Here is a 14,882-nt window from a genome sequence, read left to right on the forward strand (position 1 = left end):
CTTGCGTGCTTCAAATGCCAGAGTTTATTGAAACTAAATACAGTGTACCATCCTATGTATTTTCGGTTTTAAAAGTGTGGCTCTCAAAATAAATTTCAATCGTGGTTTTGGCGAGATTTTGCTCAATAGAAAAAAAAGGTTGCCCACCACTCCCCTAGGGTAGTGCATGGAGCTCTGCCAGGCTGGAGAAGGGGGTTGCGGAGAGTGCCTGTTCCGCCTGCAGCTTCACCAAGCCCTTGCCAGGCTCTCCCAGGCCACTGCCGCTGGCTGCTGCTGCCCGCCGCCGCCCCACTCCACCCCGCTCCGTGCATAACTTCCAAACTCCAAAACTCGGGGCCGAGTCTTCCAGCATCGGCCGCTCTAGGAGTGCTCTCTATGGTGGGCCGGCTGCCGGACAGAGAGTCTTCCGGACAGAGTCTTCCAGCAGCCGGCCCACCATAGAGAGCACTCCTAGAGTGGCCGATGCTGGAAGACTCGGCCCCGAGTTTTGGAGTTTGGAAGTTATGCGCGGAGCGGGGCGTGCAGCAGCAGCCAGCGGCGGTGGCCTGGCAGAGCCTGGCAAGGGCTTGGTGAAGCTGCGGGCGGAACAGGCGCTCACGCAACCCCCTTCTCCAGCCAGGCAGAGCTCCATGCACTGACCTAGGGGGTATCCAGAATGTGCCAAGCAGTGGGAGCTGGGGGGCGGGCAGAGCGCCACATGGCTTGGCACCTTAGGGATTACCCCCTAGGTCAGTGAATGGCACTCTTCCTGGCTGGAGAGGGGATTTGCCGGGCGGCTGCTCGTGGGCATGGTTACCTCATGGCTGCTTCGCCCCTGAGGCTGTGCCCGGCTCTTCGGGAGCCAGTTAACAAGGGAGCTGCCGCCCGGCAGCCCCAAAACAATAAGCCCTCCCTGATAATAAGCCCAAGGGCATATTTCGTGGGGCAAAAGAAAATAAGCCCCTGTCGTATTTTTGGGGAAACACGGTACTATCACCTTGAGAAGGGGAGGGAAATTCCATGCATACATTTGGCCAGAGTAAAAGTCTCATATTTCTGTACTGGGATGTGAATGCGCATGTCCAGAACCCTGCCATAACGTCCTGTTGGAGAATGTGATTGATGACCTCAGCCAGAGGGGAGGGGGCACAGGGGTAAAGGTCAGACGCCATTAAATGTGATTTAGTTTCAGCTACACAGAAGTCCATGCTAAGATGTTAGTCCTAATAAATGAATGGTTTTACTTTGAATTTCGTCCCGGGGCTCGTAAATTAATTAGGGCAACTCTTGGAACCTTCACACAAAGATGGATAGGCCTAGAGTAGTCCTCGGGCCCCTGGGCATCAGAGGGCGTCCACCCCCTCCACCCCCCGTGTCTGGTACCTGGAGTAGAATCTCGGGAGCTGGGTGTTGGGAGGAGTGGCGAATAAGTCGACCTCCAGGCATCCAAAGTGCTTCGCCACCTTCGTCAAAGATTGCTGGCTGCAGTCCCCACTCCAAGTTGTCCGCATCAGCCCAGCTTACCCAGTCGGCTCTGATATTGTCCACCCCCACTACATGTTCCGCAGTGAACGAAAGAGGTTGCTTTCGGTCCCCTGTCCCAGTCTTTTAGCCTCCCGCGTGAGGGACTTCAATTTGGTCCTTCCCTGTCTGCTTATGTGAGCCTTGGTGGTGACCCCTCCCTCAACGGTTTGAAATCTCAGGGGGGCGATTCATGCCAGAAAGGAGCTGGCTCTGCCCCTCCCCGAGATCCAAACAAACGCAAGCGGTTTGGGCTGCTCAGAACGCTGCCGCATGTTTTGTACTCTTGTGGGCCCTGAGGGGGAATGTGCTTGGCTTTGCTTTAGCCTTGCTGCACCCCTCCCCTGCGAAGAGGCCCCCGGAGGGGTTTCAAACCTGTTTGGAGATTTTCTGGCAGGGCTGCTGGTCATAGCTGCAGGGACCAGATTCTGGCTTGTGTCCTTGGAGGAGCAGGGGGCCGCCATCTTGGAGCACATGGTCCCCTGCTATCCCAAAAGGCGATTTGCGCCGAAATTCAAAGGGCGCTTCAATTCGGTGCTTGAAAAGCGGGCTTATGCTCAAAGAGCTGCCGCGCCCCATGCTGTGGGTGGAACTAGCCTTATGGAAGCGTTGTCTCATAAATGAGCTCTGCTCCAGGCTCCCGCTGTGCTCTGGTGAAGCTTGTGGAGGCTCAGCATTTCAGAGTGTCTGGCGGTCCTTGCTGAGTGATCCAGGTCACCCTTAGTGACCTAGGCTGTGTGCCGCCCCTGGGGGCTAATGGCAACCGCTCCTAGCCCCACCAGGCTTTCTGTGAGTCTCCAGATACTCACTCAGGCAGTTTTGTGCTTCTTTTAAAAGGTCTCTAGTTTTTTCCTTAGGATTCTCAGGAGTTCCTGGATGGCACAACCGCCCAGTTGAGGGCTGAGTCGATAACTGGGTAGTACCTGGTGACCAGGGCGTGGCCCAAAGAGCTTATCTGACAGCCCAATCAAGAGACGACAATATCAACCCATCCTGGATACTCCTCTCCTCACTATGGAGAAACATGGTGATTGGTGTTAATGGTTGATATGGGTTGTTGTTATTATTATTATTTATTATTATTATACAGCTGTGTGAAAAAGTCCTGCACGCTTTCAGTTTTAAGTTGTATTTACATGTTTAATCAACTTTTCACTCATAGAAACCATGCAAAATTAATACTTTGATGAAAATTTCTGTAGTCGGATTGAGATGCATAATTTTTATTAATATAACCAAAGTCTTTTTAAGGTTTTGAGTGAGTTTATGTGCTAAAACAAACACAACTTGAATTTCCAAGAATGTTAGGATTGAAAGTAGCCAACCAGCAGTGAGCTTTGGCCGACCAATCAAAATGCATAGAGGCAAAATCTATGAGCCAATTAATGTTGCCATACTCTCTGACTATAAATAGGCATGTAAAGCATCGAAAAATTTAATTTAGCTCTGGCTGTGGGCAAGGATGAAAGCCTTTGCTTTCACCAGTACTGAGCAGCGGCATCGCATTATTATGCTTCCTGAAGAGGGTTACTCCTGTACAGAAATAGCCAAGAGAGTGAAATGCCATCGCACCACCGTGAACAGAGTGGTTGAAAAATACCAAATAACTGGTTCAGTTGATGACAGGCTCTGATCTGGAAGACCAAGAAAGTCGACAAAACGGCAAGATCGGGCTCTGCAACGCATTTCGATGGCTGACAGGAAGCTCACCTCACCTCAGATTACAAGAATTTGGTGTGAAACATGTGATGTAAAAGTGTGCACAAGCACAGTGCGTTGCAAACTGCTTGCCAGAGGGCTCAAAGGCTGCAGGGCTCGAAGTAAACCTTTGCTCACAGATGCTCAATGCTCTCGTCGACGTCCGTGGGCCAAAAAGTATGCCAAGTGGACCAACGAACAGAGGGCCAAGGTCTTCTTCAGTGATGAGAGCAATTTCTACTTGACTGGGAATCAGTGCAATAAGTATGTCAGAAGATTTCCAGCTGAAGAATTTAGGCCATACTGCCTGAATCTATCTGTGAAGCATCAATTGCACATGATGATCTAGGGCTCTATCGCTGTTTGCGGGGACAGAGAATTAATAGATACAGAACTTTTCTGTCCCCAGCAAACTAAAATTCATAGGGTTATAAGTGCATGCAACATAGATGTGTGTGAGGGTCAGATTATCACTCCTGCTGTCAAGCAAAACCAAGCATTTAATAGTGATTGCCATACCATGTGCATGAATCACACAAGTGGCAAGAAAATAGGGGCAGTCAGGCATAACACAGGTTATGTAGACAGTAAACACAAGGTCAATCAAAATGGACTCAAATGTCTATACACCAATGGACAGAGTATGCGGAATAAACAGGGCGAATTAGAAATTCAAGTAAAAGAGGGCAGATACGATATTATTGCCATTACAGAAACTTGGTGGGATGAAATCGACAAATGGAACATACAGCTAGAAGGATTTAAATTATTTAAAAGAAATAGACCAAATAAAAGAGGAGGTGGAGTTGCACTATATATAAGAAATAACTACGCCTCTACAGAAATAGAGCACAACAATGATGAGAACTATCTTGAATGCATTTGGGTCAATATTAAAGGTTGTGGGGGAAATGACATTGCCATAGGTCTATACTACAGGCCACCCAACCAAGCAGAGGAAGTAGATGAACTTTTTGCTAGTCAGCTAACTAAGGTATGTAGGAAGCACACCACAATAGTAATGGGAGATTTTAACTACCCTGACATCAACTGGGAAACAAACTCTGCACCAAGAGGAAGATCCAACAGGTTCCTAACAAACCTAGCAGACAATTTTGTTTTCCAAAGAGTAGAGAAGGGAACAAGGGGATCAGCCGTATTGGACTTAATTCTCACTAACAGAGAGGAAATGATAGAAGGTGTTGAAGCCATAGGAACCCTGGGGGCAAGTGACCATGCAATATTGGAATTCAACATTATCCAAACACAAGTAGTAGAATAAAGTCAAACTAGAGTCTTGGACTTTAAGAAAGCTAATTTCAATAAACTTAGAGAGAGCTTGGGAGAAATTCCATGGATGAGAATCCTCAAGGGGAAAACAACTCAAGAAGCTTGGGAAATTTTGAAAAATGATTACAAAAGCTCAGTCTAGCACAATACCAATGAAGAAGAAAAATAACAGCTCCCAAAAGAAACCAGCATGGCTGCATAAAGAACTATCTGACAAACTGAAAGACAAAAAAGGTAAGTATAAAAAGTGGAAGGAGGGGGACATAACTAAGGCAGAATATCAGCAAATAGCCCAAGCCTGTAAAGATGAAGTGAGGAAAGCTAAGGCTCACAATGAAGAAAGGCTTGCCACAAAAGTAAAAATCAACAAAAAAACCTTCTTCCAACATGTTAAAAACAAGAAAAAATTTAAGGAAACAATTGGTCCATTGCTTGGAGAAAGTGGCAAGAAGGTGACAAGCAACAGGGAGAAAGCAGAACTATTTAACTCATGTTTTGCATCTGTCTTTACAGAAAGGGACAAAATAGTCCAATCTATCAAAAGCAGCACAACAAAAATCAGATTGGGAACACAAATTGAAATAGGGAAGAAAATGGTAAGTGAGCACCTGTCTACCCTAGATGAGTTCAAATCACCAGGACTGGATGGATTACACCCCAGGATTCTGAAGGAACTAGCAGATGAGATCTCAGAACCACTGAATTATATCTTTCAGAGATCCTGGAACACCGGGGAACTACCAGAGGACTGGAAAAGAGCTGATGTGGTTCCTATCTTCAAAAAAGGGAAAAAAATAGATCCAGGAAACTACAGACCTATCAGCCTGACCTCAATACCAGGAAAGATTCTGGAAAAAATAATCAAGCAACGAATTTGCGAACACCTAGAAGCAAACAAAGTAATAGCCAAAAGCCAACATGGATTTGACAAAAACAGATCATGCCAGACTAATCTTATTGCATTCTTTGATAATGTGACAAAATTAGTGGACCAGAGGAATGCCGTTGATATAGTTTACTTGGACTTCAGTAAGGCTTTTGATAAGGTAGACCATAACCTACTATTAGATAAAGTAGAAGAATGTGGGTTAGACAGCATCACCACCAGATGGATTCGTAACTGGCTGATCAACCACACTCAACGTGTAGTCCTCAATGGAACTGCATCTACATGGAGGGAAGTATGCAGTGGAGTACCCCAAGGCTCTGTTTTAGGCCCAGTACTCTTCAACATCTTCATCAATGATTTGGATGAGGGAATAAATGGGGAACTCATCAAATTTGCAGATGACACCAGGCTGGCAGGAATAGCCAACACTCCAGAAGATAGGCTTAAGATACAGAAGGATCTTGACAAACTTGAACATTGGGCACTATCTAATAAAATGAAATTCAATGGTGAAAAGAGTAAGGTTCTACATTTAGGCAACAAAAACGGAATGCACAGGTACAGTATAGATGATACCTTGCTCAGTAGTAGTAACTGTGAAAGGGATCTTGGGGTCCTAGTGGACAACCATTTAAATATGAGCCAGGAGTGTGCAGCAGCTGCCAAAAAAGCCAACACAGTTCTAGGCTGCATAAATAGAGGGATAGAATCAAGATCACGTGAAGTGTTAATACCACTTTATAATGCCTTGGTAAGGCCACACTTGGAATACTGCATTCAGTTCTGGTCACCACGATGTAAAAAAGATATGGAGACTCTAGAAAGAGTGCAGAGAAGAGCAACAAAGATGATTAGGGGACTGGAGACTAAAACATATGAAGAACGGTTGCAGGAACTGGGTATGTTTAGCTTAAGAGAAAGAAGGACTAGGGGAGACATGATAGCATTGCTCCAATATCTCAGGCGTTGCCACAAAGAAGAGGGAGTCAAACTATTCTCCAAGGCACCTGAGGGTAGAACAAGAAGCAATGGGTGGAAACTAATCAAGGAGAGAAGCAACTTAGAACTGAGGAGAAATTTCCTGACAGTTAGAACAATTAATCAGTGGAACAGCTTGCCTCCAGAAGTTGTGAATGCCCCAACACTGGAAGTCTTTAAGAAGATGTTGGATAGCTATTTGTCTGAAACGATATAGGGTTTCCTGCCTAGGCAGGGGGTTGGACTAGAACACCTCCAAGGTCCCTTCCAACTCTACTATTGTATTGTATTGTTTCTGGTATTGGTCGGATACAAATCGTGCAGGGAATCATGAATTCCAAGCAGTATGTTGAAGTCCTGGAAAAGACCATGCTTTCTTCAGCTCAGCAACTTGTATGGAAGGACTTTTACTTCCAGGATGACAATGTTCCTTGACATTGAGCCAAGTCCGTCCAGCAGTGGATGAAGAAGCATGGTGTTCGACTCCTGGATTGGCCAGCTCAGAGCCCGGATTTGAACCCAATTGAGAACTTGTGGGCCAAGATTGGTTACGAAATAAGGAGGAAGCATCCAAAGACCAAGCAGGAGCTGAATGAATCCATTATTGCAGCCTGGCACCACATTGTCACCAAAGATCACATGCAAAGTCTTATACAGTCTATGCTGAAGCAATGCCTCCTGGTGATAAGCAATAAGGGCTGGCCAATTTCATATTAGTAACCATGTTTGGTTACCTATATGGTCCTTTTCAGGGCCACAAACAATAAAAATGTTAACAAAACACTAGCATTGGCCTTAGTAATTGCAACACGTATGCCACTGGGTATGCATCAGTTAATCTGTTTTCATAGTCATTGTAAGCATGCAAAAAAATTCACAATCCCCATCCAAACAGCACCAAATTGCAAAAAGCTTATGCTTTTCACTTAAAAACTACCAGTATTTAAATATAACAATATTTGCATAGCAGTTAGCATAAAATATCATAAAATCAATGGCCTATCCAAAAAATGTCATAAACCGTAAACCGTAAAGCGTGCAGGATTTTTTCACACAGCTGTATACTCTTTCTTTTCTTCAAGTCAACAATAGATATACTTGGCACATTTTGTCTTAGTCAACAAGAGTTTCTATGTTGTTTATAATAAAAAAAAATTGGCAAAGTGAAATTCCATAATGAACATTTTGGGATCTATAATGTTTGAACCATTTCACTTCTAGAACTCAAAACATTAGTTATTTTGGGGAGGTGGGGTGGGGGAGGTGGAGAAACAGTCAATTTACAGCATTAAGGAAGTTGACAAAATAAGATTCATAACTTACCTGGTTTGTACTTTGGAAACTGAGGAATTAGTCTTATCTTCCTGAGAAGGGAGCAGTACAGAGGCATATCGCTTATCACCTGAAGAATGTGTGTCCATAGTGAAGTTCAGTTCCTGGCTTTTACCACCACTGCTGCTTTCACTATTGCAATCTGTGCTGTCTAAGTTGTCAGAATCACTATTCCCACCAGCACTACCACCTCTTGGCTCACCATTAATCTTGTTTTTATCTGCTTTTTGCTGTGCTAGAGTTATATGCTGATCTGGCAAGATTATCTGCACATTTTGAGGAGTGTCCTTCGTTTTATTCTTCTTATTTTTTCTATTTGTGCTTGGAGTTGTTATCACATTGGCTCTCTTCTTGCCAAAAGCATTTGTAAAAGTAGCTGAAGTTGCAGATATTCCAATAGTAGTTGTAGTAGTTGCACTTGGAGGCTCTAAAGGAATTTCTGAATCAACTAAAACAAACACATTATAAAAGTTTAGACATTTTGACTTTTAGAAATATAATACAGACTGCATTATTTGTAATCACAGTGTCCAAAGTGGAATATTTTTTCTAACTTAAACCAGATTCTAAAGATCCTGGTACCTGATCCTGAAATAGCTAAACCAGACTGAACTTGGTTAATAACTGGATGGAAACCACAAAAATATAGATGGTAATTTAGGCTGCTGATTTTAAAAAAAAACAAATACCTCAAAATATGGCATTGGCAAATCACTTCAAAATTGTTTGGAAGAAAACTATATGGATGTATCCATGGGAATTTAGTGAATTTTGGGGGATCTTCACTTTTTAATATGCCCTTGAATGGAAAAGGAAAGCATAAAGGTCATTTTTCTGAAAATGTGTTACCTAAGAAAGTGCTTCTTAGTTTTATATTTATCAGAAGACCAATATAAGAGTAAGAAATTGAAAACAAAGTGAAAGTTTACAATATGAAAACTGACAATCAAAAATGCATTATATTACTGGAAGTGCGAAATAAATAATTTAAGCTAAAAAATTTAGAGCAAAAGGTACAACTCATAACAGGGAGGGGAAAAAGTATTATTTGGGTTTATTTTTTAAACTTAGTCCACAATGGGAAACTGCTCTAAAATCCCTTTGTTCTTAGAATTTCAGAAGAGCTGCAGCAAGGATTCACTTTACTCATACTTTATAAAGATATGCTAGGATGGTTTCCAGACACTATGGTCACATAAAATTTTATCAGGTCGTATCTTGAGAAAGCAGTATCACACAAATTGGGAAATATTTAACACAGCAAAACATCTGTCTGAAAAACCTGGATAAATTGTTACATAAGACATATGAGAAATACACTGTATAACTGATGATAGTTTAGCAAGCAATATGATGCAAAAGGTATGCTTTCCTATTCTAATGACTTGCCATTTACATTTAAGGGAGTATAGGTACATCTAATACATAATTTAAACCAAGGGCTAAATGTTTGGTTTGGAAATAATGGAAATATGTTTGCAATTGCAGTCCATTAATATCAGAATGCCATTTATGATTTAAAAACAGTATGAATTGTGTCCCTCACCATCATCATCATTTTCCTCTTCCTCTTCATCTTCTTGAAGCTCTAGCGTTTCCTTTGGTTTGTGTTCCTCATCTTCCTCTTGTTTTCTCTTCTGTTCTTCTTTTTTCTTCTTTCTCTTCTCTTTTCTCTTCTCTCTTTTTGCGGCAAGAGCCTGCTTTCTACTCTCTTCCCTTGACTATAAAACATTGACAATGTATAGTATATATTGATACTAAGAATTGTTTCTTAATATTTTCAATGTAATGCAAACACAAATAGGCGAAGTGTGTGGGATTATTCCCATTTATTTCCCTTTGTTCAACAAACCATACATCAGGTAAAGTTAGCCTCTCAAGTATTGGTTACAGGTTATGTATTTATTTAAGTATATTCCCCCTTCCCCCACAAATTTCCACTTCCAGTTTTTTTCCAGAAAAATAAATGTTGGTAATCTTTTGGGTTTAGAGATAGCAACTGACCTAAAAATAATTGGCAAATATTCATTGCTAAGAGTGGATTTATATCTTCCTGACTGTATCTTAAGTTAGGCATTCTTAGATCTTTTCTGTGACTCCCCCTTCAATAATAAAACAGTTTTATTCGAGTTAAGGCTGGGATATAAACAAATAAAGAACTTCCTTTTAATAATTAAATCTATACAAAATAAAACGATAGAAACTTGCAATTTCATAATATGAAACTTTTTCTCTGGAAATAATGCATCCAGTTTTTCATCATAAAGAAAGATTTGTATTTTTCCATGTTGTTCTTGGAATTTTGGGAGTCAAAAGTCCACACATTTATAATTGCTGAGTTGAGAAACACTATTTTTATTTCATATTTTCCCCTTAAAGCAGCAACTATAGAAAATTCTGATTTTGTTACTGGCTTGTTCTGGCTGTTCAGGAGAAAATTCTGTTAGCCTCCATATGCTAACATGGAACCTATAATGGCTAACAAGGCTGTCAGGATTCTGAGGTAGAATGAATGCTTGCGTACAATCAGAAATTCAAGTTGGTGTGTGTACAAGCCATCAAACTGTGCCCCACGATTTACTTGGGATTTATTAATATATGTTTATGAATTGGTTCAGATTTACATTCCAATGAAGCTTATTTAATCAGCTTTTCTGAGACAGTCAAGTTTTGCTTAAAAGTTTTAAGTTGATTTTTTCAATTACACACTTACCTTTTTAGTAACCAAAAAAATTACAGCTTAAATTTTTGTTTGCTGGACATTCATAAAAGTCCATCAAGGTACTGATAATATATGCTGTCTTAGTTCTTACATTTCTTCATGTCCAGGTTGGGAATGTATTTAATTATACTTTCATAATAAATGCCATGTACTCTACTGTTAAGTTTATTCTTTTGTTCTTTTTTCTTGTTTTTATTCTATTGTATAACATGTCTAGAGTCATTTTGTGATCAAGGTGGCATGTAAATTAATAAGATATATGAATAAAATGTTAACCATCTAACAGTTTTTTTTGTTAGGGATCATTTTAAGAGACATTGTTGCTATTAGTGCAGAATGTAACTTTTGTTGAATAAAGCATAAAAGAAAAAGAATACGTTATTGAGTCTCAGATTTTCTACTACATCTATGGTATCAAAATATAATGGCTTTTCACTATTCAGGTAAATGACCCAATTCGTTAAGCAAAGCAGACATTAAGCAAAATGTCATGTGACTGCTTTGTTCAACAAACATGATATTGATAGTGGTTATTAAGCAATCTTGGGATTGTTAACTGGAGTTCATAGTAAGTATGCTCAGAATAGGCTTTACATTGTCTCTCTCCACCTACAGTATTTTTCAGAGTAGAAGACACACCTTTTCCCCTCAAAAAAGAGGCTGAAAATCTGGGTGCATTTTATACACTGAATACAGCAATTTTTGCCTCCTGAAACCCTGCCCCTTTCACCAAAATGGCCGTGGAGAGTCTTTAGGAGGCTTACAGAGTGCTCCTGGAGGGCAGAAATGAGCGGAAAAACAGACCATTTTTGCCCCTCCCCAGCAGCACACTCTATAAGCCTCCTAAAGGCTATGCATGCCCTTTTTTGATAAAAAACGGCCCGTTTTTGCAAAAAATGGCCCGTTTTTTGCGAGGTCTACAGAGTGCAAAAACTTTTTGTTTTAAATTTGCCTCTTCAAAATTTTGGTGCTTCTTATACTCTGAAAAATACGGTAGGAGCTAAAAATCTGCTCTGCTGAAATGCAAACCAGATTTTCAGCCCACGAGGGGAAAGACACTTGCACATGGCCTGCACAGGACCTCCCTTTCTTCTCTGATGCACCCCACATGGCTTACCTGCCTTTTCACTGAGATGAAAATCCTCCCTGCCAAAACCCAGCAGGATTTTCAGCTCCTGATTAGAAACGCTGAAATGGCATGCATAAGGCCCATAGAGCATCCTCCATCTATCCTGAGGCTGCCTGTGCTCACTTTACTACGCTGCCTTATCTGCTCAGTAATTGAAAATCCTATTGCATTTTGGCTCCCTCAAATCTCTGAGGGCTGGCTGAAAGAACTGCCTTCTGAAGAATTTCATCTCTGTGCAAACAAGCATGAAGTTGAAATCCTTCAAGAATGAGCTCTTTAAGTCAGCCCCAGAGACAAGAAGGAGTCCTCTTGGCAGACAGCAGCATCTTGCAATTTTCCCTACTGGCTTATATGCTGACTTTCTGGAGAAGCTGGCAGAGATTGTGGGACACTTGGCAGCTGGTTGTAAGGTTGCCAAGATTTAGATCGTACCTGTTGTCATGTGTTTGTGTAATGTTTTGTGAGGGTCAGAAGTGTTTTACAGGCTGTAAAGCACCCTTTTCAAAGACCTTTGTTAATTCAAACCATCATTAAGTAAGCTGTCATAACTCAAGGACTATCTGTAAATAGAAAGTTATTTAAGAAAGATGATGTAATTGTATATCTCACCTTTTCCAAATCTAGCTCTTTCAACAGGATGCTTGCATTCTTGTTTGCTTCAGCTGCTTGCTGGTCCTTAGCCTTCACAATGGTTTCAACACACTGATGACACTTTTTCAACAATTCCTTTTCAATAAAAAAATGTGAAACGTAAGATAGAGTACTCAAAACATATTCACAGTAACTTGCACTACAACATCATTTAAGGTAGGAATACATAATCTTTTTGGTCTGAGGGTTCTACTTTTCTTTTAATAGTATGCTGGCTTCATATTAAAAACAAAAACAAAAACCAAGGCCTAGGACACATTAGGAAAGAAACTAAATATCAAATGATTAAATTAATTCAAATCAATTAACTTCACAAATAAATAAGCCATTTAGAGCCACTGAAATATGACAGCAATTTGAAGAATTGGAAGGAGGTATGTATAAGCGGTGGGAATATGCCTTGATGTCTAACTTTTTACCTTAAAAGTAAATCACTCATAGATTTCAACTCAAACAGGAAACTATTCTTAGATTACAATTTATTCACACCATATCTAAATTTTGGATTTATCTACTTACAGAATCTGTAATTCAGTTTTATGAGATTAATCCAAATCAGAATAGATTTTAATAATAAGAGTTAAGAACTTAGTATGGTGTACAATTTCATTGACTAATTTATATTGTTACCGATAGCCTTTATTACTCATTAGCTTAAGTTTAATGGTCCCTTACCATGACATATACAGAATCTCTACTTTACTATGCTTTCACTTATCACAGATCTCTACTCCCCCCCCCCTTTTGTGTTGTTTCTCCTAGAACAGTGGTCGGCAAGCTGCGGCTCGCGAGCCACATGCGGCTCTTTACACACTTTAATGTGGCTCTTCTGTGTGCCGGGCACCCGCTCCCCTCCCTCCTCTCGGGCACTTCAAAACAAGCGCCCCTTTCCCTTTTTTCTTTTCGACCCACAATGATTAGGGAGGATCCTGAAGCGAGGAGGGAGAAAAAGAGACGGAGGCCAAGGAGCTTCTCCCCCCCCCCGCAAAAATCTTATCAGGGAGCCGGCGGGCAGTAGCAAATTAGCTGATCACGCGGCGTGATCGGCTAATTTGCTACTGCCCGCCCGGCTCCCCGGTTAGATTTTTGCTGGGAGGAGGCGGGGGGAAGCTCCTTAGCCTCCGTTTCTTTTTCTGCCTCCTCGCTTCAGGATCCTCCCTAATCATTGTGGGTCGAAAAGAAAAAAGGGAAAGGGGCGCTTGAAAAGAAAAAAGGGAAAGGAGGCAGAAAAAGAAACGGAGGCTAAGGAGCTCCCCCCCCCGCCTCCTCCCAGCAAAAATCTAACTGGGGAGCCGGGCGGGCAGTAGCAAATTAGCCGATCACGCCTCGTGATCAGCTAATTTGCTACTGCCCGCCGGCTCCCTGATAAGATTTTTGCGGGGGGGGGGAGCTCCTTGGCCTCCGTTTCTTTTTCTGCCTCCGTTCCCTTTTTTCTTTTCAAGCGCCCCTTTCCCTTTTTTCTTTTCGACCCACAATGATTAGGGAGGATCCTGAAGTCAGGCGGGGACGAGAAGCGAGGAGGCAGAAAAAGAAACGGAGGCTAAGGAGCTTCCCCCCCGCCGCCTCCCAGCAAAAATCTAACCGGGGAGCCTGGCGGGCAGTAGCAAATTAGCCGATCACGCCGTGTGATCAGCTAATTTGCTACTGCCCGCCGGCTTCCTGATAAGATTTTTGCGGGGGGGGGGGGGGGAGAAGCTCCTTGGCCTCCGTTTCTTTTTCTCCCTCCTCGCTTCTTGGGGCTCCACCAATGGGGGAGCAAGGCCCGCCAAGCGCCAGGCTTTGGGCTAACACAGAGGTCTGCAAAGTTGGCTGTTTTAAGACTGGTGGACTTCAATTCTCAGAATTCTGGGAGTTGAAGTCCACCAGTCTTAAGAGCCAATTTTGCAGATCCCTGACTGGGCTAATATGATTGATGCCCTTGGTGGACTTCAACTCTCAGAATTCTGGGAGTTGAAGTCCACAAGTCTTCAAGCTGTCAGGTTTGAAGACCCTGGTTTTTTTTTTCTAAAGGGTTAGGGGTGCAAGGGTCTTGCAACTTGACAGCTTTAAGACTTGCATGCTTCAATGCCAGAGTTCCTGAGCCAACATGACTGGAGAAGGAATTCTGGGAGTTGAAGTCCACAAGTCTTCAAGCTGTCAGGTTTGAAGACCCCTTGGTTTTTTTTCCCTAAAGGGTTAGGGATGCAAGGATCTTGTAACTTGACAGCTTTAAGACTTGCGTGCTTCAAATGCCAGAGTTTATTGAAACTAAAAACAGTGTACCATCCTATGTATTTTCGGTTTTAAAAATGTGGCTCTCAAAATAAATTTCAATCGTGCTTTTGGCGAGATTTGGCTCAGTTGAAAAAAAAGGTTGCCCACCATTGTCCTAGAAGAAAGGAAAATCTTGTGTGTACATCTGGTTTGGTGTGTGAAAGCAGTTTGTGAGAAATAATGCTTGGGGTATACAAACAGAAAATCTATAAACATTATGAACTGATATTTATTTTATGGGCAATTTTACTCTGTTGCTGTTAAATTCAATTACATTAACAAGCTATTTTGTGCAGAAAATGGCTCTTGTTCAGCTATATAAATTAAACATGGTATGGTCTGATCAGTACTAGTACGGGAGAAAACCAGGCAATTCTACAGTTGTAGGCCAAATTAACACCTCAAAAGAAAATAATGACAAATTCTGTATTGTTGTCAAA

At 41.9% G+C, this 14,882-nt stretch overlaps 1 protein-coding gene across 8 annotated transcripts in view; it reads right to left on the minus strand.

The window, feature by feature from the left end:
• Positions 1 to 14,882, minus strand: part of LOC309390952 (ankyrin repeat and KH domain-containing protein 1-like) — a 194,703-nt gene that overhangs the window by 56,957 nt on the left and 122,864 nt on the right. For all 8 annotated transcript variants that reach the window (XM_081950895.1, XM_081950898.1, XM_081950893.1 and 5 more), the window contains 3 exons: positions 12,148 to 12,264; positions 9,234 to 9,408; positions 7,679 to 8,135 (listed from right to left, as the gene is read on the minus strand). In XM_081950895.1, the coding sequence (XP_081807021.1) occupies positions 7,679 to 8,135; positions 9,234 to 9,408; positions 12,148 to 12,264 (749 nt within the window). The remainder of the gene's footprint in view (positions 1 to 7,678; positions 8,136 to 9,233; positions 9,409 to 12,147; positions 12,265 to 14,882) is intronic.

The sequence above is a fragment of the Natrix helvetica genome, assembly GCF_964273705.1.
Source record: "Natrix helvetica genome assembly, chromosome: 4".
NCBI classification, from domain to species: Eukaryota; Metazoa; Chordata; class Lepidosauria; order Squamata; family Natricidae; genus Natrix; species Natrix helvetica.